The sequence below is a fragment of the Sebastes fasciatus genome, chromosome 22 (genome assembly GCF_043250625.1).
Source record: "Sebastes fasciatus isolate fSebFas1 chromosome 22, fSebFas1.pri, whole genome shotgun sequence".
Classification (NCBI taxonomy): Eukaryota; Metazoa; Chordata; class Actinopteri; order Perciformes; family Sebastidae; genus Sebastes; species Sebastes fasciatus.
The window spans coordinates 9,090,764-9,112,197 of record NC_133816.1 but is presented as its reverse complement, the minus strand read 5'-3'; the positions used below and the strand labels follow the sequence as shown (position 1 = coordinate 9,112,197).

General features: G+C 40.2%; 2 protein-coding genes across 2 annotated transcripts; both read right to left on the bottom strand.

The window, feature by feature from the left end:
- Positions 1-885: 885 nt before the first annotated feature.
- Positions 886-4,351, bottom strand: gabarapb (GABA(A) receptor-associated protein b). Its single transcript, XM_074623300.1, has 4 exons — positions 4,099-4,351; positions 2,230-2,308; positions 2,027-2,145; positions 886-1,891 (listed from the first exon to the last, which is right to left on the bottom strand). Exons 1-4 carry the CDS (start codon positions 4,186-4,188, stop codon positions 1,811-1,813), a joined length of 369 nt encoding a protein of 122 aa, XP_074479401.1. The 5' UTR covers positions 4,189-4,351; the 3' UTR covers positions 886-1,810.
- A 4,913-nt stretch (positions 4,352-9,264) lies between these two features.
- On the bottom strand, positions 9,265-20,674 carry LOC141760449 (CTD nuclear envelope phosphatase 1A). Its single transcript, XM_074623295.1, has 8 exons — positions 19,978-20,674; positions 16,526-16,592; positions 12,896-13,014; positions 12,741-12,812; positions 12,360-12,476; positions 12,143-12,254; positions 11,756-11,840; positions 9,265-10,570 (listed from the first exon to the last, which is right to left on the bottom strand). Exons 1-8 carry the CDS (start codon positions 20,080-20,082, stop codon positions 10,510-10,512), a joined length of 738 nt encoding a protein of 245 aa, XP_074479396.1. The 5' UTR covers positions 20,083-20,674; the 3' UTR covers positions 9,265-10,509.
- Between the last annotated feature and the right edge of the window lie 760 nt (positions 20,675-21,434).

Below are 21,434 nucleotides of genomic sequence, written 5' to 3'. Positions count from 1 at the left end.
TGGACGGTGTTAAGCAGTCAGCACAGCGTCGTCTGGGACTCTGTCGCTCTTATTTAAGCGAACTGGAGCAGATCTAGCTTAGTAGCCACTGTGCTGGTCAGGTGGCTGGCAAGAACTCGTTCCATGGTTTTACACAATATGGAGGTTATTGCAATGGGCCACAGATCATTTGGCTTACTTGCGCCTGGCTTTTTTAGCACAGGCCTAATTATTGTGAATTTCCATGATTTTGGCACAGTGTAGGTGTCTAGGATATATAATTAATTAGGCTTTTTTAGGTACAGTATGTATTTATTTAGCCTATTTATCTTCTACTGTTACCTCGATCATAATGTTACACTTTTATAATATGACCAAACTATCTTCTTGGCTTTTATTTTGACATGTTTGCCTTCACTTCCTGGTCACGTGACTGCCGTTCTCCACTCCTCGATTCAAAAGAGAAAATTACAGAAAGAAACTTGAAGAAACTAAATCGGATCGTTTTTTTAATTTGTTTTTTTCGTTTTTCGTTTTGAAACAAAAAACAAACAGAGCACCACGTGATTCCGTTTTTCGTTTGTGGTTTAAAACGAAAAACCCACGTGACTTCCGTTCTTCAATTCAAAACGAATAATGAGAAAAGGAATTCGCAAAAACAAACAAACGGCCCGGTTTGGGTTCGTTTTTCATTTTTTGATTCAGAAACGAAAAAATAAAAAACGTTTTTTCCTTTCTGAATTCCAAAGGAAAAACGGATTATCCGATGATACCCAGACCCTTAAAAGGTATTACCTTTTGCGATATAAATAAAATGGACTTCTGTAATGACTGAATGTTTGGTCTATACGTTATTTTTGAATAATCCTGTGACCTAAGACATTCAATAAAGACAAGAAACACAGATAGCTTTTTAATCACATTTTATCATGTATGGTCATGAGTGGAGAGAAAGAGCCAGTAATGCAGCTGTATACAGAGTTCAAATCTTTTTTCTTTTTTAAAAAAAGGAGACAAACTTAAAAAAAAAAAGAGAAAATTGCACTCAGCTTTACAATACCTTTTAGAAATTAAGCCATCTAAAATTAACAATAACAACAACAGTAATCATAGTAGCAGTCAACATAATAGTCTCACCACTGAAAGCAGAGGATGATTGTTTAGTCTGAATTCTATTAGACTCCTTGCTAAGGCCAAATGTGGGGCAGCCCACTCAATTCTCATTCACAGACTTCAGTGGTTGGTGAATTTTTAATAAAAAAATCACCTTCACACTGCAGTTTTTACTAGGAAAAGAACTGCTGCAAAACAGTTATCCTTTAACTCTGCCAGAGACAAAATAGCCTACCTTCGACTATCAATTCCCTCACCTAAACTCAAAACACACTTAATATACCTGTAAGCCAACAGAGTGGACAAACAATAATCTATCTTCATTGTCAATAAGAGCTGATTTGAACTCACATACCATGCCTTTCTTCCCTTAACCCTGGGGGTAACTATATTTACGGCCTAGTTCAAACATTATTTCGTTATTCTTTCTCAGTTTTTTTTTCAGTAAAGTATGATCAATTACGACACTAGAAAAATAACTGGCCACTTAACTCGAGTCGCTACTGAAAAGAAAAATAGAGGCAAATACAATTCAGACTGCAGAATAATAAAGACATAAATGGATGGGAGAGGGGGTAATGCATGGGTGGTGAAAGTGCATTTGACATATTTACTCTGGGAACTCTAGGCTGCTGAGTTGGATTTAATATTTAAATGAATGAATGGTGGAGGTCTCAGAAAGGTGGGTAGTGGTTGGAAGGGGGGGATGGTAGCGGGATCAGATTTCCCTTTGGCTGCTGCCGTACACGCTCTCATCACTGTAGGCAATGTAGAGGAAAAAGTCCTCTTCGTGATGCTCCTGAGAAAGAGAGTAAGGAGAAAACAACATGTTAGTATGGCATTAAAAATGTAGCTCACTTTAATATAAGTAGGGAAAAAAACAATACGCTGATAAAGACTGAGAGCAGGTCCGTGAGGCAGAAACAACTCTTGCCTGGTACAACAGTCCCATGGTAGCTGAGGTGGGTGGAATGACGTTGTTTACAAAGAAGAAGAGCGCATCCTCAGCTCGCAAGTGGATTCTTTTCCGGATGAGGAAGTAAAACTGGCCCACTGATAAAAGAGAGACATAATTTTAGATGTTACTAGTGTCATTTAAATGTTGTCCAAGAACTTGGCACCTAATAAAATATTTACCTGTCAGGTCGGAGGGGACAAGGTATTTCTTCTTGTCCAGATCTCCTATTCTGGCTTTGGGAGCTTTCTCCACAATTACCTGGGGAAAAAAAGAAAAACAAGAACCATTGTACATGTTCTCAGCAAATTAATATAGTATATTCTCAGCTGAACAAAGGCTGTGTGTATCAAGTGAGACGCACTTGTTTCACATTTCTAAGAAAAGGGATCTGAGAATACAAATAATTGTCAGTCAAGCGAGGACTGGAATATTTTTAAACCAGATGTTTCATTTGGTTTAAATTTGTATTTTGTAATCGGTCAGTCAGAAAGACAACGTGCGTGTATACAGGTTGGTGTGTGCCGGTGTACATTAATCACACTACACTAGAAGTCTAGAATCATAAGCGTAATTATTATCATTATTTTATTATTTTTACATTTTTATCCATCTTTTAATCTAGTCATTTATTGTTTTTTAATTTGTTTGTTCATTTATTTATTATTGTGTTATTATAGTTGTCATCATTATTACTAATTTATTTATTTTCCATTAACATTTTTCTGTTTATGTAAGGCTGTGTATGTAGGTGTAGGTATATATATATATATATATATATATATATATATATATATACAAATATGTATGTGTGCGTATGTATTCACTATTCATCCTGTAATTTCCTGCCATTATTTTTTACTTAATTTCCACTCCCATTCTTCCCTAGTGTGGGTGAGGAAAGGGGAGATTGTTAAACCTGAAAATGTCTTGTTCATGTTTGTTACACATTTTATGTGCTTTCTTTCAATAAAGTATTGAATCAACAAAAAAGTAAGACAATGGTATATTTATATGTTTACAATTCAGATTAGGATTTAGTACAGAGGACAGAGGGGAGCGCAAAAATGAAACTACTTTTAAGTTTCTTCCCTTCATCCTAAAAATAGGACAACAACCTGAATGGCCAGGCATTAGCGTGTCATTGTAGAGCTTAAAAAATGTTGTGGTTCCAGTTTCTCACATGTAAATATCTTCTGTTTTTTTCTTCTATGACAGCACAATTGATATCTTTGGATGTTAGACTATTGATTTTGGACTACTGATCAGACACACATGACAGACAAACGTCATCTTGTGCTCTGGGAAACTGTTTTTTACTATTTCCTGACATTTTATACACCACATTAGTGTTAAAATTAACTGAGAAATGATTGGAAGATTACTCAATAATGGAAATAAATCCAGTTAATCAAAGTCGATGTATGATAACAGCTGTAAAAATTAAAATAACTAGATTGTTATTGTGAAGACAAAATCAATCATCCAGAGCACATTATAATCTGTCATTAATCTAGTCTTTTTAGTTCAGATGTCTATAGTCGTGGACTAAAGAAATCTACCTCCAAGAGCCAGGTTGATGTAAACAAGTGTCCTGTATGTTGACTCACTATTTTAAGGTGCACCTCTCAACATTTCAACATACAGCCTAAAGACTACACCCAATCAGACCACAATCACACTTCACACTGTATGCTTTCCACACCAGCAATCATTATAACAAATAAAACACTATGTTACCTTTATGATTTATTAATAATATCGTTTAAAACACACAAACACACGGAAGGATTACATGAAACTAGTACTAGCTGGCCTGTATGTCGCGGACGACACTCAGACATTCAGGTTAACCTCTAACGTTAGCATTGTTAGCTTTGTAGGCTGTTTACTAACGTGGCAGTCAAATATACGATAGTTAGGTGTGGCTACAGTTTAACCACATGTTTATAGACTCACTTTATACACTAAGAGTCATTAACAATTGGCTAAACAGCACTGGTGTTACAATACACTGTAGATCTTTAGCTTGTTAGCTTAGCATTACTCACAGGCACCCTGTCCGGATACTTCTTCCTGATCTTCTCGCCTTCAGACCGCCTCTTCTCAAAAGGATGCTCTTCTTTGTACTGAAACTTCATCTTTAATGAAGAGATGACAGACGACAAGTCGGTCACTCCGAGGTTGAACGATATTGCTCAAAGTAAGAAGCTCAAATCCGCTGACACACACGCGACAACAACAACACGATGCTAACTTTAGCTGTTAGCTTCAACACAGCTGTTTTCCTTAGTGCGACTGCAGGCGGAGGGATACAATAACAACATGACGTTGCAGAGGAGTCTAGTTCCGCAGGAGGGGGGGGTAGACTTCGGTTTCCGCTATCCCAGATTAACGTTGACGTCTGATAATCAGTGTTTTATTCTAGTGAAACGTCTTATTTTTGAAATTATTTTTTAAGTGGTTTAAAATATCAGTATTTTTGTGGGACTATTTTCTATTTTTGATCAGCGCGTAGGGAGACGTAGGGCAGGGCGGTGAAGAGGCAGCTGTCCTTGTCATATGACCGGGGCCCAGCAGATAGCAGCTACAGAAGAGAAACTACAAAAACATGCCTTATTACACTGTACATTTTGACTTAACTACAGGTTGGTGTGTGCCGGTGTACAGTAGTCACACTATACACTAGAAGTCTAGACTCATAAGCATAATTATTATAATTTCATTATTTTATTATTATTTTTACTTGTTTTTATCTATCTTTTAATCTAGTCATATTGTTTTTTAATTCTTTTTGTTCATTTATTTATTATTGTGGTATTATTATTGTTGTCATCATTATGACTAATTTATCTATTTTTCATTTACATTTTTCTGTGTATGTATGGCTGTGTATATATATATATATATATATGTGTGTGTGTATGTGTGCGTATGTATTCACTATTCTATTCCTGTAATTTCTGCCATTATGTTTTACTTAATTTTCACTCCCATTCTTCCCTAGTGTGGGTGAGGAGGGAGGGGAGATTGTTAAACCTGAAAATGTCTTGTTCATGTTTGTTATACATTTTATGTGCTTTCTTTCAATAAAGTATTGAAACAACAAAAAAGAAAGACAATGGTATATCTATATGCTTACAATTCAGACTAGGATTTAGTACAGAGGACAGAGGGGAGCGCAAAAATGAAACTACTTTTTAAAGAGCTTTAAAAAAATGTTGTGGTTCCAGCTTCTCAAATGTAAATATCTTCTTGTTTTTTCCTTCTATGACAGTAAAATGTATATCTTTGGATGTTAGACTATTGATTTTGGACTACTGATCAGACACGTATGACAGGCAAAGGTCATCTTGTGCTCTGGGAACCTGTTTTTACTATTTCCTGACATTTTATACACCACATTAGTGTTTAAATGAACCGAGAAATTATTGGAAGATTACTCGATAATGGAAATAAATCAAGTTGATCAAAGTCTATGTATGATAACGGCTGTAAAATGAAAGTAACTAGATTGTTATTGTGAAGACAAATCATTCATACATTACAGAAAATCCAGAGCACATTATAATCTGTCATTAATCTAGTTTTGTTAGTTCAGATTGAGTGGCAACATGTCTTGACTGTATATCTGCTCTTAATCTGGGACCAGACACATGAAGCAGATCCTCAGCAAAATGGGGAATATTGTAAAAAAAAGTTTCGCAACTTCCGGTGTTGCCACAGCATCAGACACATAATAACAAGTGAGATCATTATTCATTCACTCATTTATGGAAGAATTAAGGGGAACAAAACTAATAAAGTTCAATAATAATGTCCATTTTCTATTTTTTTGTTTAATGTTGCTTAATGGTGTGTAATGATGGTGAACAGGGAATGAAATAAGCACCTGCCAAATAACAGGGTAAATGTTGGCTGTGGCAGGTGAAAATTTCAGGTCACCTGCCACCATGGCAGACATAAAAAGCAATTCTAAAGCCTAAATTTAATATATGGCAACACTTCATTTTACAGGTTCACAAAGTTCATGGCAATTAGGTAATAATAAGCAAGTAACCTATTTGAAATTTCTTTGGAATTACTGCCAAATTACCTATACATTTATTGAAAATTACTTTATTATAAACATTATTTAATAATTATATTCTGCTATTTCTCAATAGCTGGTAATTTATTTAATACATTTTCCAGCAAAAGAATACAAAGTGAATTGATATGCTTTATTTCCATGTCTGCTGGTAAATAGATAATAATTAGCAAATAACTTTGGCAGTAATTCCAAAGAAATTTCAAATAGGTAACTTGCTAATTATCACCTAATTACCATGACATTTGTAGACCTGTAAAATGAAGTAATACCAAATATAGTCATGGATTAAGGTTACATGATATATTCCATAATTCTAGTCTGGTACCGCTGACTCAGTGTTTACAATTTTAAAGCGTTCTACTTAGATTTCAGAAGTGGCAGACAAAAAACATGAGTGGCCGGTAGAAATGTTCAGTGACCTGCCACAGTGGCAGGAGAGGAAAAAGGTTCATTTTAGACCCTGATGGTGAATACTGGTTTTAGGGCCTACTAGTTTGGGGAATTTCCCAGGAACCACTCACTGACCAAATATGTTGCTTCATTTTAACTGTAAAGCACTTGTCTATATCCAGAGATTAAAAACAAAACATAGTTATAAATAAAATTAATAATATTTTAATGATATATAGTATAATCTGAGTCACAGTTTTCCATGTCCTGACTCTAATCTGTACATTGTGCCTGTGACTCACAGCTCGATGACTCGCTCCATCTACTCATGTGACATCTCCACCTTCTCAGACAGATTGCACACATCTAAATAAAAAGTCCCTCATGTGTTTACAGACTTCTCTTTAACAATAGAGACAGTTCTGAATAGGGAAACAACCCTTCCTGTTCTAACCACAATGATAATTTTAGGTGGTCATGGTAAACTTTTCTGTTCCATTATAGGGTGTAATTTGCTGAGTCACTTGTGGATAGGATTTATTCCCTAGGGTTAAAAAGACAGTCTTACTATGAGGCTTATTGTGAGACTTCAGGTATGACAGATCTACATCATATATGGCAGATGACTATTTTTGACGATGGATTTTTTCTCGCTCCCACAAAGCTCTTCATCGTCAGTGACGAATCCCCAGTGAAGCCTACCTCTTCCACCGCAAACCATGATGTGATAACCAACAACCAACTCTCAACAAGGCCTACTCAGCAGCTACAGCTCAGTCCTGCCTCATCAGAGTCTGGTCAGTTCTCGGTCCAGTAAGTAATCTAGGTATCTCCAACTTCATGTATCGTAAGTCCTTGCTGTAACTACTAGTGAACTGTACTGTGCATCCAAGAAGCAGCCGCCTCCCCCTCTCTATAGCATCCTCCGCTTCAAGAAAGGTGTAGGAAGAGAGATCAGGAACTGTTGACAAACCCAACAGAGGAGATTCAATTTAATAAGGTGGCTGGTTGTAACTCTTACACGAGTAAAGTTACTCTGAACAACAAGATGATTACTGTTTCAAACTCTTGGTTTCACTTTGAAACCATCATCAGGAGCAGGTAGAGGTGCTACCAGTATACACTTAACCCACCATAGTACAGCTGCCTACACCTGCACTTAAATGACTAAAATTAATGAATGTATGTCCAATATTGAAATGCTGAAGAATAAAACTGCTTGTACATATAACACTCGCAGCACTGACCGATCCGTAGATGTCGAAGTTGAGAAACTTACCTGTATGCTATGAATGAGAGGGATGTAAAAAAAAGTAATGAACACTTCAAAAACTGGTAAAAAAAGCTCCTAGAAAAATAGAATTACTAAATTGGCACATAAAAAAATGACGTTTGCTTACATTTACCACAGATACATACTCTCTTAGGTACACCTATAGCTAAAACTAATGCAGTCTAATACAACCATAGAGTCCTGCAATACATCCTGCCTTCATGATAGTTATAATGTTCAGTTTTTTGTTGAAACTGTGTTAAAGAGGTGCAGATTAAACTGTATGATCATTTTGGAGGATGTAGCTTGTGGTGCTGTTGAACTGTATTGCATTATACACCGATCAGCCATAACATTAGGTCAGCATGGGCTGCAATGCACTGTGTGTTCTGACACCTTTGTATCGGAACCAGCATTCTCTTTTTCAGCAGTTTGAGCTACAGTAACTCTTCTATTGGATCGGACAACACGGGCCAGCCTTCGCTCCCCACGTGCATCAATGAGCGTCGGGTCTGAGCCTGTCGCCGCTAACAGTTTTCCTTCCTTGGACCACTTTTTTGTAGGTCCTGACCACTGCAGACCGGGAACATCCCACAAGAGCTGCAGTTTTGGAGATGCTCCGACCCGGTCGTCTAGCCATCCCAATTTGGCCCTTGTCAAAGTCGCTCACATCCTTAAGCTTGCCCATTTTTTCTGCTTCCAACACAAAGTTAAAAATGTTCACTTGCTGCCTAATACATCCCCCCCACTTCCAGGTGCCATTGTAACGAGATAATCCATGTTATTCACTTCACCTGTCGGTGGTCTTAATTGTTCTGGCTGATCGGTGTATAAACTGGTTTCCGTTATTTAGACTACCTTCATTGATATAAATGGGAGGAAAAAACATCAGAAACACCCGTCAGTATAATGCAATACAACTCAACAGCACCAGACAGTTGAATCAACTCCTCTCTCATTTTTAACCTTGAAGGTATGATGACATGATTACATGACTGTTGTATTAGTCTGCATTGGTTTTAGCTAGCTGTATCTAATACACTGACACGCTGAGTGTAGATCAACATATACACACACACACACACACAAATGACAAGCTATTAAGTGCCATTTATGACACAATACAGCTCTTAGACAAGCACAAATGTTGTCAGGCAGCCGTTGATACCTTCAACAAGGGAGACAAAAATCCTTCATTTCTTGTTTGATGTCAGAGTATTACCTATAGTAAATGTAGTTTCTCTCTCCAGCAGGGTTGGTAGGAATACTGAGTGGAGTTTCCTGTCGCACCACACGATGGCAGCAGATTATTGGCAAAAAAACAAATTGCCTCAAGCAGAATCAGTGTGAATCCATTTCTCACCCCAGCACAGGCAGTCAGTTGACAAGCTGTAAAATGTTATGCCTCAGGTACGACAAAGACTGCAGGATGGATTGCATTAAAAAGAAAAACAAGCTGGATAATAACGGGTCGATACTGACAAGTGTTTTATTAGTAACACAGACCTGGAGACAGAGCCAATAAGAAGCCGGTGTGAGCCTTGACGAGACTGACATTGTTCAGAAGGCATTTAAAGACGGAGGGCCTAATAGTCGAACCCATACAGTAAGCGGAGCGGGTGGAAACTGAAAGAGGAAGGCTGCAAAAATTTTGAATCAAATACAAAACCAACTGCAACAAAAACAGAAGGGGCGGGAAAAAAAAAATAAAAAATTAAGTGCAATTCCTATTAGATGAAATCAGGATGGCGTCAGATGGCGAAGGGGGGGGAGAGCGAAATGTCATGGTATGCAGAAGTCATATTATCACATATTATAATAGAGAAACAATCATATCGAAAGGCGGCACGGCAGTCCACGTATCCTTACAAGCCATTCTTTTTTTTTCTCACAACTTTTCAGTCAAGTCTTGATCACTGAGTCCCATGAGGAGCTTTTGGGAAAAGAGTGATGGTTATGGCTGAAAAACAACAAAACATATCTCAGGCTGCTCGGCTATTTGTCCAGAAAAACGCCTGTAGGTGGTATGTTACAAGCAGAGTCCTTCGATTACACCGTTCAAGTTGATCCGTTCTCTAAACGTACCTCAGGAATCAATGAATTATCGTTGAGGGTGTGATCTAAAAAGGGGTTGGTTTTCTACTTTCCCCTGCTCAGTTTCTCTGAGAGATTAAGATTGATAAATTGTTTGCTTTAAGTGCAACGTCTGATGATGATGATGGAGAAGAAGAAGAAATTATAACGTAGAATTGTCTTTGTTGCTTTGCTGATCATCTCCTCTTCCCTCCCCTCCCAATTGTCAAAAAGGTTTAAAAAGGACTAACGAACTCGGCAAGCATACTCCGACTCACGTACACAAGCTCACCTCCATACGCGCACGGTCAGTATCAGGAGCAATAAGGCAGATAGGCTCCGTTTTGTTTTGGAAAAAAAAAAAAAATACAAATAAAGAATCAAGAAGAAGAAGAAAAAAAAAAAAAACAAGCTGCCCCCCCCCCGACCCTCCTCAGTAGTTTGTGGGCTCTGGTGATCCCGTACTGTTCATCCCACGGTAGGCGGTCACCCCAACCCTCGTCTCCTCAGGACACATCTGAGAGGCTCAGAGAGGGCTGGTGGGTCGTCTGTGTGGGAACGGAGGGCAGGATGGAAGCCGGCAAAGAGGAAGAGGCTGGTCAACAAGCCCCATCCCCCTCTTGATTCAGCCAATCACCAGAGTCGGTGCTGGTGGAGGTTTCGACTAAGGACGGAGCGGACGTCAGCAGTGAACCTAGGAGAAAGAGAGAGAGAGGAGATTTAACTACTTGACTTTCACTATCTTAGCCGTTAAAGGAATAACTCAACATTTGGGGACGTATTTGAGACTTCCCTGCTTCAAGTACGAAGTTGGAGTAAGATGTGTTCATCTTAGCTCAACACAAGACTAGAAACAGGTTGTAACAGCTAGCCTGGCTCTTTACAAAGTGAAAGATTATGCCTACTAGGGATCAATGCCAAAATTCTGAAAATGTGACGATACTTGTTTTCTACAGTACCGCAGATCCCGCCAGGGCTCGAGACTAACGACGTCTAATTGTCCTTGGGGTGATAGAAAATGTGTTTGGGATGCAGCAAGCTCACTATCGACGCGTCCAAGGGATGAAACCTATTGTTTCCCTGATAATGCTACATTGCAAACAACAAGTCCATGTTGAAACCGGCAGGAGAGCTAGTTAACATTAGCTGTTATGGCTAATGTTAACTGGGGTGCCATTGATTTATATGTATTCAGCAAAAATGAATTGGGCAAAGGTAAATTCTAACGTTATCATGGTGTGTTCAAATGTAATCTTGTAAAATGTATTTTTTGGCGAGAAACTTGAATGAATGCAGTTCATTCATGCAGAAATATAGAAACACAAAACTGTGATTTTAGGGCAGGTTAACACTCTGTATCCGAGCCGTCCAGCTGCACAGAGGTTGCACCGTCTCAGACTATGGTGCGGGTTGCCAGATAGGGTTGCTATGCACAGGCCAGCTCCATCTGTTCTTAATGCACTGCCACGAGAGCTTTACTGATCTTCTCATCTTATTCTCAGAAAGAAAGCAAATAAGCATATTTCCTAAAAATATTGAACTATTCCCATGTTTTTGCCAAATTTGCTCCAAAAGCTAAATTCTGGAGGAGATCTAACATTGAAGGGTAGTGTAGATGGGGCATCTTTAGCCATAAATCAGGCTGTGCACCGTACCATATACCCTAAAAATCCAATTAAACGCAGAGTCCTTTTTACTCGCCGGGTGTGGCTACACACTTTTTTAAGTTACCCTTTAACGACTACAATCATGTACGCCAGTTGTAGCCATTAGCTGGAACCTCTTGAATTACACCACAGACCGTTTGAATACAGACAGTATGCACAAGAGTGTTTGCATTGTCTATTAGCTTCCATGCCAACTTTATTATGCCTTTTACCTTAGTGCATCCAGCATAGGCAGCAAGTTAAGAAGTGCTGTGTCACTAGGGTCGCTGAACCAGGACTTGATGGGTATTGCATTGTCTAGAGGGCAGGAAAAAAAAGCAGTGGGGTCAGTGAAATGGACAGGGTTGTGATTTTATGCTGCTCTGTTAAAAGAGGCCCCTGAGTGTTAGAGGAACTGTAGATTGAATGCACTGATACAACATTTACAATACAAGCCTTGTACTGAGAACAGTTATCTGTCCTTTCCCTGCGTCATCACAAGGTTGATGTGTATAGGGTGAAGCCTCATTTGACTTTGTGTGTTACGTTAAAGATGAATGTACACAGAACTCAAGCAGCTTAATGTACACAAATCGGAATAAGTTTAAGCCATAACTTACCTGGATGGCTACGATAAGCACCAGGCGAGTTGTCCAGGATGACAATACTGGACAGGTCATCGTGTACTACAGACAGGTCTTTAATATAACTACCTAGATCCAATGTACAATGCTGGCAAAAGAAACAAAGTCACCATTAAAAATGAGGGAGAATGAAGAGCTTAAGCAGCGTCAGCTTTAATACATGCTGTTTGAATCCAGTAATATAGAGTAGTACCTGTCTGTAGTATCTGCGTTTAAGGATGTTCCTGTTGTTGTCCAGCTTGTCTGCCACTGCTGAGCCATAGATCTCCATACTGGCTGTGAAAACCACCAGCTCATACCACTGGCTCACCTGTGTACACACATAAGGTATAGAGCACACAAAAGTATAAGTAAACACATACAGCAACTGCTACGTAAGTCACGAGGGATCATTATCCAAAGACAAATATAGTGTTATGACATCAGGTACAGTGCAGTACAGTACAATGGTAGAGGGATGGCAAAGATGACATGCGGGATAAAAGGTGACCCGGGACACAAGAAAGATCCATACAGTGTGCTTTACTCAACTCTTCCAAGTTAATCAGGACACTGATTACAGGCTGACACTCACCACTTCTAAAAAGAAGTCAACATGCGGCCTTTTATGTACGAAGAATCTGACTGGATGCTTGTCAATGACGACCTGCATGTAGAAAGACAGACAGCGTTTAGGCTTGAATGCATTACGTGTTCAAACGTGTACATGATGTGGCCGAATGCTCGTACTTTGAGGATGAAGTCTGGCGGCGTGCCCGGTCTCACTGTGGGTCTGAGGACCCCGTCGTGGTGAGAGTGGATCAACGTCTCGTCCAGGTCCAGAACCAGAATCTTCCTCTTTACTGCATCTGGAGTTTATCGTACAAAATATAGACCCTTGAGCTGCTTTATCTCAGCACATTTACATGCACACAAGAAAACCAGGTTACTGGGACAAATGAGGTCACACAGGAAATAACACAATGTGTTTACATTACAGTTCCGATCCACTTCCGAAACCTGAATTTGAAAATCTGCGCGCACATTACAAGTGGCTGTCTTGATTTTTCTCTGTTTCAAGACCAGTTGAGTTAACCAACTGTTATTAGCTCTCTCATAACCCCTTTACACCTGGCATTAAAATGGTAAATGGACTTGCATTTATAAAGCGCTTTTCTAGTCTTCCGACTACTCGAAGCGCTTTACACTACACGTCAGCATTCACACATTCCTACACTGATGACAGAGGCTGCCATGCAAGGTGACAACTTTGCCCATCAGGATCTAATCTAAATACTCATCAACACACCGATGGCTAGGCCTTCGGGAGCAATTTGGGGTTAAGTGTCTTGCTCAAGGACACATCGACATGTGACCCGGAGCAGCCGGGGTTCAAACCACAGACCTTTCGAATTGTGGACGACCTGCTCTAGCCACAGCCATCCCACGAAACATATGTTTTGGGTGATCGGATTGCAATCGGACAGTGCTTGACCACATGAGAGTACAGGCGTAAATGCACCCAAAGCCCATTGAGGACGAATTGTGATCCGATCGGCCAAACCGGTCGGGGACGCATTGTGACCACGTAGAACACAAGTGTAAATGCAACTGTGTTTTAAATCCATTTACAACAGCTACGTGGGCGGTAGTGAGACGCAGGCCGACCCACAACGTTTGCGTAAGCTTACTAGGGTCAAAAAGTGACAAAGCAGCGTTCCATGCAAGTTATTAATAACTTACATAGACATTCCCTGCAGTAGTCCACCTCACACTTTCTCTTCTATCCTCTTTTTCTCTCTCTCTCTCTCTTTCTCTTTAATTGTGCTACTATAATGCATTAACTTGGCGGTTTGCGGATCGGGCGGTGCTCACTCAACCCGTTCAGTTGTTTGAGCTGAACAGAGCGATCGGATCTCAATGTGGATACATATTAATACCAGGTGTAAATGCAATCAGGTTAAATCAAATCTAGATACAATCTGGATACGAGACGCACTTTAATGTAAGGTGTAAAGGGCGTCTCATTTGCAGACTGGCTCAAGTTAACGGTTCGGGGTCTAACGCAAGGTCCGCCTGTACGTCTAACTCATTGAATTCTGGGAGACAAAACAATATGGGGACTACTGGATATCTTTGTAGAGCTGTTTAATTTAATTTGTGCAAAAACATTTTGGCTATGGGCTTAAAATTGCATTTTTTTTTTACATATTTATAATTCATAAAAACATCAGACTATGCAATCTGGATAAGTACGTGGATCGGTGTCGTCAGTCCGATATCAGATGAGTGAATTACGTCAGGAACGGCAGCCGACAACGATATTGGATCGGACGCAACTCTAGTTTACATACACTATAATAACGACGGTTACTGTAAAATCTGCATATACATACGGCAGGTCAGTAACTAGATTTCTCCCCTACCCCTAACTTTATCTTGAAACCATAACTTGCTTTGTTTTAAGTGTTTCAGTGACAAAAGAAGACAACTCTTTCTTTCAGAGCACAGTGAAAAGAAAGGCTCCGTAGTGAAAGAGTGCACAGTTCTTACAGCTCGTATACGCCTGGATTTTACAAATAGTCAAATGTTGAGGTGTGGAAATGACTTCTTAAGACTTAAAGAGGCTACTTAATGTCAGTCTCACTTTTAGTTTGACTTGTTTTAAATACAAGATGATGGTAATCTGTCTTTGGATTTGTGATGGTGTGCTCTATTTGCAAGTAAACCTTACTTTTGGGGACTGGCTGAGCAATTAAAATACATGACAGGTGTCTACATTGTCAGCTGCTGGAGCCCACCATAACTAACTAATTGAAATAAATTCACTTCAATGCACCAAGTATCAGTACTGCTTTTAGAGGAGTCCTGGGTTTATAGATTAAGAACAAACAATTATAAGAACCAACCATAAAAACAATAGCAGTTTGTCTACCAAAGCCTGTAGACAAGCTGATTCTAGATAGTGGCACCGTAATAATACGCTGCGTTCAAGAAAAGGCTGCTCTTGAACACAGCTTTTTTTTGGGCCGTAAGGACTTTTAAGAGGTGTGGATCCCACCACCTAAAATCCTTTTCTGCTGACCTTATTCTGGTATGTTATGAGAGAGCAATGTAACACACATATTTGAAGACCACTGTTGTTACTTTAATTCTGTCCACAATGTTGTCAATACCAGCAGACATACCAGCCATTTACAGCTAAAGGCATTGCTCATTCACTTGAAACTGGACCTGGGTCTCCAGCTGAGGTCACTGCGGTGAGTGAGAGGCGAGGAAATACAGAAACTGAATGGCAATCCTTCCTCCAAGTCAAGAGTGTGCTTTTGAATGAGCTCTCTACGGGCAGAAGAGAAGCTCATTCAGAGCGCAGACACACCAGTCCGTGCTAGTGTGAGTGCTGCCTTTAACGTTTGTATTTCCTCTCCACTTCCACACCACAAACACCTCTTGTCACTGTTAAGAGTCAGAGAAGGAAGCTAAATTTCCTGTTTTTGGTCACCGTGCCACCCTTTTGGGTGGACATTAACCTGCTACCATAATTCAGTTTTACTCAAATACTTGTCTGTCTGCTGCCTCTTTATTTGTAAAGGCTTGCTGTGCAGTGTAATTTATAATATCTAACATGTTATTGATTATCTGTGGTTTCGGAAGTGTCTATCGTCGCTTTATTGAGAGGTATTAATCTCATTTCACATTGCACATTTAAAGCTGTGCAACAGACTGACATTTCCTTTAGAGAGCTAATGTTGTCAGAGGGAAATTCAGGTAAATCACTTGTTATTCTCGCTGCTTGTTTGGCTTTCAATTGTAACGATATAAGTATGTCACCTCACTGACCTGTAACCAAACTTCAGGCAAATTATTTACATGCAAAACCATTCTTTGTAGGCGATTAAAAAGCTACGAGAGCACACAATTACTGACCAATGTAGCACAACAGGTTTACTGAAACAATTGAGAGAGGAGAAATAGACCAACTGCGGTTTTCATTTACACATCTGATCCACCTTATTAAAATATATATACAGCTATGACCCACAGTTAGGACACGCACAGCTGACAGCTCATCTGAGTTTCCTCATATGGAGAACGAATATCATAGAGGAGTCCTGTCAAGTTTATCTGTCCAGAAACACTGATGATGTTCATTTACTCCGAGGCAACGAAGGTCCGGAGAACGAGGGAAAGCCCGGTTGTGTTGTTCCTTTTCTGCATAATCACTCCTTCCTCGACAAACTGGTTCAACGTGTGCTTAAATTTCCACAATGCAAATATGTTGTGATAGTGCCTCCGCTCTATCTTGTTATCGCAAAAACAACAAATGTGTCTCGATTAAAGCAGTATATGCGATATTATGACATCATATCATGTACTCACTCAGTCTGTTTCTGGAGATAGGTGACAGTGGCAAAGTGTCGTATCGCACCGTCTGATACTGGATTATCTGCAAAAGAACAAGGCAAATGAAACGGTCAGTTAATCCATAACAGATCAGGACACTGTTAAAACAACAAACTATATACAATATACAGAGCCAGAAGGAGTTAACTGCACCATGGGTAGATTTCAAATGTGGGTTTTATTTTTACTTTGATTATAGATGAATATTTTTGATACCAAGTACACTGAAGGCTCATTTCATTTCCAACCGCACTCTAAAAGTGTCTGACTTCATTTCCATTACACAGAGGATGGTGTTTTGGGAATCCTTTGGGGCATAAAGAAAAGTGGTTTTACAGCATCTTAATAGCGGCAATCCATAATCCAATTTGAAAAAAGCATCATGACTGAATCTTATCTCCCTGAAGGTCTTAAAAACCTTTAAGTCTTGGAATCCAAAAACTTATATTTGAGCCTTTAGACTATACGTTCTTCAGAAATCATCTCTCTTCGGAGGAGGACGCCATATTGAAATACTGCATGAAGTCAGTTGTGCCCACCCCGTGACTCCTCCTGTCTAACTTCCTTGCTCCGCTCTGGTCAGGATGACTACAGAGAGGATCCTTTCCAGTGCCGCTCTTGCCCAGGGGCACTGCACTTTTCTTCACAGGGCTATTTTTATCCCCCCCAGCTGTCGGCGGGTGTCAGCGGAGCATGGGGCGCACACAGGAAGGGAGACTTGCAGGGTGACTTTGACTGAGCCGTGGTACCTAAAGCCTCGGACGGGGCCTCCCTCTGTGTCCCCTCCCACTGCTGCCTGGCAGAGTTAGCTCGGGGGAAGCCTATTGGTGCCGGCAGCTGCTGAGCACCGCGGGGGGACCTCACCCACGACTCAGCTCCCTGCACCTCCAAGAGCGTCCATCTGGACTCCATGCCTATGAACTCGGACTGAGCCCTTTGTAGGGCTGCTTCCTCTTAGTCGATTAGTCGACTAATAGGTCATTTTGGTCTCTGTCGACTACGATTTCTTTAGTCGATTAATCATTTTTATACCTATTTTTATGCTGAATGACTTATTCCAAGAAACTTATGAGTACATCTCTGGTAAACACAAGACTTAAAGTGGTGCTTTTGTGTGATTCTTTGTGAAGTAACTCAGTTTTAAAGATCTGTCGATTAAATGAACTGATCGTTTAGCCGACTAAGATTTTCTTTTGCTCTCTTAACCTGACACAACAGCCACTAAAAAACTTTAAATCTTCAATGTGTAATGATATGTAAGGGACAAAAGCAGGAGTTTTGTGTTGTCTTTAGCGCTAACTCCACACCTGGCGCCACACTGTTGCCGTCTCACTCAGGGAGATAATAAGCAAAACCATTAAGCAAGATTAATAAACAACCGTCTCGTCATCTGTTGACACAGAGTGGCGTGCATGGGATTATTACCTGGTCCTAATATTCATAATCCAATAGAGCTTTTACTCATCCAAATATTTGGATCAGGTCACTTAATGGATTGAGGTCTTCTCGAAGGGAAACACCTTGAGCCCTACCTTACTCATACACACAACAGTAGGAGTTAACAAATGGGATTATGAGGTTTATAAAAGGGGTTATCATTGTTATAATGAACTGGGGCATTCAACATTTGCATCAATCCCTTGTTTTACAAGAAATTGAAAGGGTTAGGTGTTAACATCCTCACCTCAAATCACCTATAGGATCACCTACATTACCTTGCTTGCTACATTAGCGCTCGCTGGATCATGACATTGTTCCAGTGCATCACATTATTGTAAACAACAGCGCTAAACTGTGAGTGAGAGAAACAGAGGGAGGGAGGGAGAGAACAGTACACTCTCTGTGCTGACATAATCCCTCTCACTTCAGCCACAACATGGACTGGACTACTCACTCTCAGGGCCTGTTGACAACCCGGCAAGTGTTACTGCCACACAATAAACTGCAGACAAACCTCCAACAGCAAGATGGTTATAACACAAGGGTCACTCCTCCAAGCTTTGTTGGCTTGATAGGGAGCTAGAGTCGAAGTCCGCTCACATTACACCACATATGCATGTCTATTAACGACTCAACAACACCTGTGTGTGTGTCTAGAAGTTACAGGCAGGCGCCTTCTGTCAGCTTAAATCCCGAGTTCAGTGAGGAGGCATTTGGGTGCGATTGAAGGTGACCTGCAAGCTCCTCAAATCTAGCGTTTGGATGTGGGATACATTATTTAAGAGCTGAAACAAATAGTCTATTAATCGATTGGTGGATCAACTGATAATTGATCAAGACAGAAATGCCAAACATTGTGTGGTTTTAGCTTCACAAATGTGATGATTTGCTGGTTTTCTGTTTTATATGATTGCTGATTGAATTTTGGATATCCTTTTTGGTTTTGAACTGGTCTGTTACAGACACTTTTCACTAGTCTTGCATTTGTACATTTTGGTGCAGTTTAACGTCCTGTGTGCCACTGTTTACACTCTTCAATATCCTCTTTTGAATTAAGTTTTAGTACATACTCCTAGCCATCTTTATACTGAATGATATGGCAATACATTTGACACTTGAGTGCGAGGATGATACTTACTACTTAGTCAGTGGGATTTGTTAACATAATTTACAGATTAGTTGACAAAATCATCACGATCGATGCACATAATGAGACAGCACAGGTGAGACGCACAGGTAAGTCTGGCTCTCAGAGAGCTAGACTACCTGAGAGACAACTGAGCATCTACTTTGATTTGTTAACATAATTTACAGATTATTTGACAAAATCATCATGATAGATGCACATAACGAGACAGCACAGGTGAGACACACAGGTAAGTCTAGCTGCTCTGAGAGCCAACTGAGCATCACTAAAGGTGGATGCTCAGTTGGCTCTCAGGTAGTCTAGCTCTCTCTAAAGGTCCTTAAAGTCTCCCTAAAGGTGGATGCACATAATGGACAGCACAGGTCAGACACACAAGTAAGTCTAGCTCTGAGAGCCAACTGAGCATCCCTAAAGGTGGATGCTCAGTTGGCTCTCAGAGAGCTAGACTACCTGAAAGCCAATTGAGCATCCCTAAAGGTGGATGCTCAGTTGGCTCTCAGGTAGTGTAGCTCTCTCTAAAGGTCCTTAAAGACTCCCTAAAGGTGGATGCACATAATGAAACAGCACAGGTCAGACACACAGGTAAGTCTAGCTCTCTGAGAGCCAACTGAGCATCCACCTTTAGGGATGCTCAGTTGGCTCTCAGGTAGTCTAGCTCTCTCTAAAGGTCCTTAAAGTCTCCCTAAAAGGTGGATGTGATCTGAAAAAATTAATGTTTAGGGCACATGGGGAACCATGGCAACCTAAAAGACTTTCCCTCATTTTGTCACAGAAAGAAACACAACAACAGGATCAACCAGCCACACATATATCTCAAACCCCCCCTTCTTCTTCTCCTCACCGTCCGTAGGTGCTTCCTGAGGATGTACATGATGAAGCCCCATATTCTCGACGTTACACCAAGAAAGGTGCGGATGCCAAGTAAACACTGCCGGGTCTTCAGCATGTTGACGAGCACGCAAAGACCCCAACTTCAACTCTCACTTAGATAGCACGCGTTTTGCCCTGATTACTTGCTTAGTGGTCACAAACCTGTCTTTAGCCGCCAAACTAGCAATTCAAATGAAACAAGAGGCCAAGCTAGTGTGTGAGTACCTCTCTCTGCACACTTGTGGCACAATCAGCGTTAAATAGAGTGCACTTGTTCGCATTAAATAGGGTGCTTTCGCATTGAAAAGCTGCAGCTGTGTGGAGCTTTAGCACGCAGCTAGCTACCGGAGCTAGCTGTGCAGCCACTAACGTTAGCTTAGCCAGCTAGCCGCTAGCTCGACAGGGTGACCACCTTGAACCTTTTGGACTCAAAGAACCCTAAAAAGCTCTGTGGTTTCTCGCTGTCAGGCTCCGGCTCAACGAGACGTCACTCCGCAAGGCGTCCGAGAGAGACACGGCGTTATAAAAAGTTCATCAAAGTCTAAGCAGCCCGGTTAAAACGGGTTTGTAGTCCACAGTGGAGATCCGGACTGAAGCTGCGAGCCGCCATCATCATCATCATCCATCAGCCGTCACTTCCGGGAGGAATCCTGGTGTGGGCGCGCGCAGCACGTCCACGTGGAAAGAAAATAAACAGACGTGGACGAGCAAAGAGACTGATGTATACTGATGTATATTATAAGTCTGTGGACAAAATAAACAGTTTTATTATCAGTTTTTTGTACACTTTTTCCTTTTTTCAAGGTTGTTTTCATATATGCAATTTACAGTTCGTAATTACAATAGTTTATAAACCATTTTTTAAGTAGATGAGCTTATAGACAAACTTATTAAGTACACTAGAGAAAACAACCTCAACATTCAAAATTGAGTTTTATTATCATTTTTATTTTTTTATTTGTTATACTTTATTTTTATCCCCCTTTTTCAAGGTTGTTTTCATATATGCAATTTACAGTTCGTAATTATAATAGTTTTATAAACCAATTTTTAAGTAGGTGAGCTTATAGACAAACTCATTAAGTAGGGGAGAGTGGGGTAAGATGAGCCAGTGGGTAAGTTGACCCACCCCCTCTATCTTGGCAACTGTGATTATGTTTTGTCATGTGACCATTATTTTAGGAAGTACCCATCATTTCTATCTTGCTGTGATGGAGTTAAGCACATGGGAGAAGTAGTAAGTACTTTTTTACACCAAAAACAGTTTTTTCCCAGTCAAAGTAAATTTTCTGCATGTCAGGAATAATGGATGTTAGATCAAAGCAAATGTATCCAGGTCTAAAAAAATATATTATACACGTTGGTGATTTACTAAGATATAACACCATGTTAATCCCTTCGCTAAAGATTAGCCTGAATTGCTAAACT

Bases quoted from the DNA above. Each gene is read 5' to 3' on its own strand.
- gabarapb (XM_074623300.1), bottom strand. From the start codon at position 4,188: ATGAAGTTTCAGTACAAAGAAGAGCATCCTTTTGAGAAGAGGCGGTCT. The intron at 2,309-4,098 runs GTGAGTAATGCT...TTTTTTCCCCAG, and splicing joins AGTATCCGGACAGGGTGCCT to GTAATTGTGGAGAAAGCTCC. The intron at 2,146-2,229 runs GTAAATATTTTA...CTCTTTTATCAG, and splicing joins TGTCCCCTCCGACCTGACAG to TGGGCCAGTTTTACTTCCTC.
- LOC141760449 (XM_074623295.1), bottom strand. From the start codon at position 20,082: ATGCTGAAGACCCGGCAGTGTTTACTTGGCATCCGCACCTTTCTTGGT. The intron at 12,813-12,895 runs GTACGAGCATTC...TTCTACATGCAG, and splicing joins CGCCAGACTTCATCCTCAAA to GTCGTCATTGACAAGCATCC. The intron at 12,477-12,740 runs GTGAGTGTCAGC...GTGTGTACACAG, and splicing joins TTGACTTCTTTTTAGAAGTG to GTGAGCCAGTGGTATGAGCT.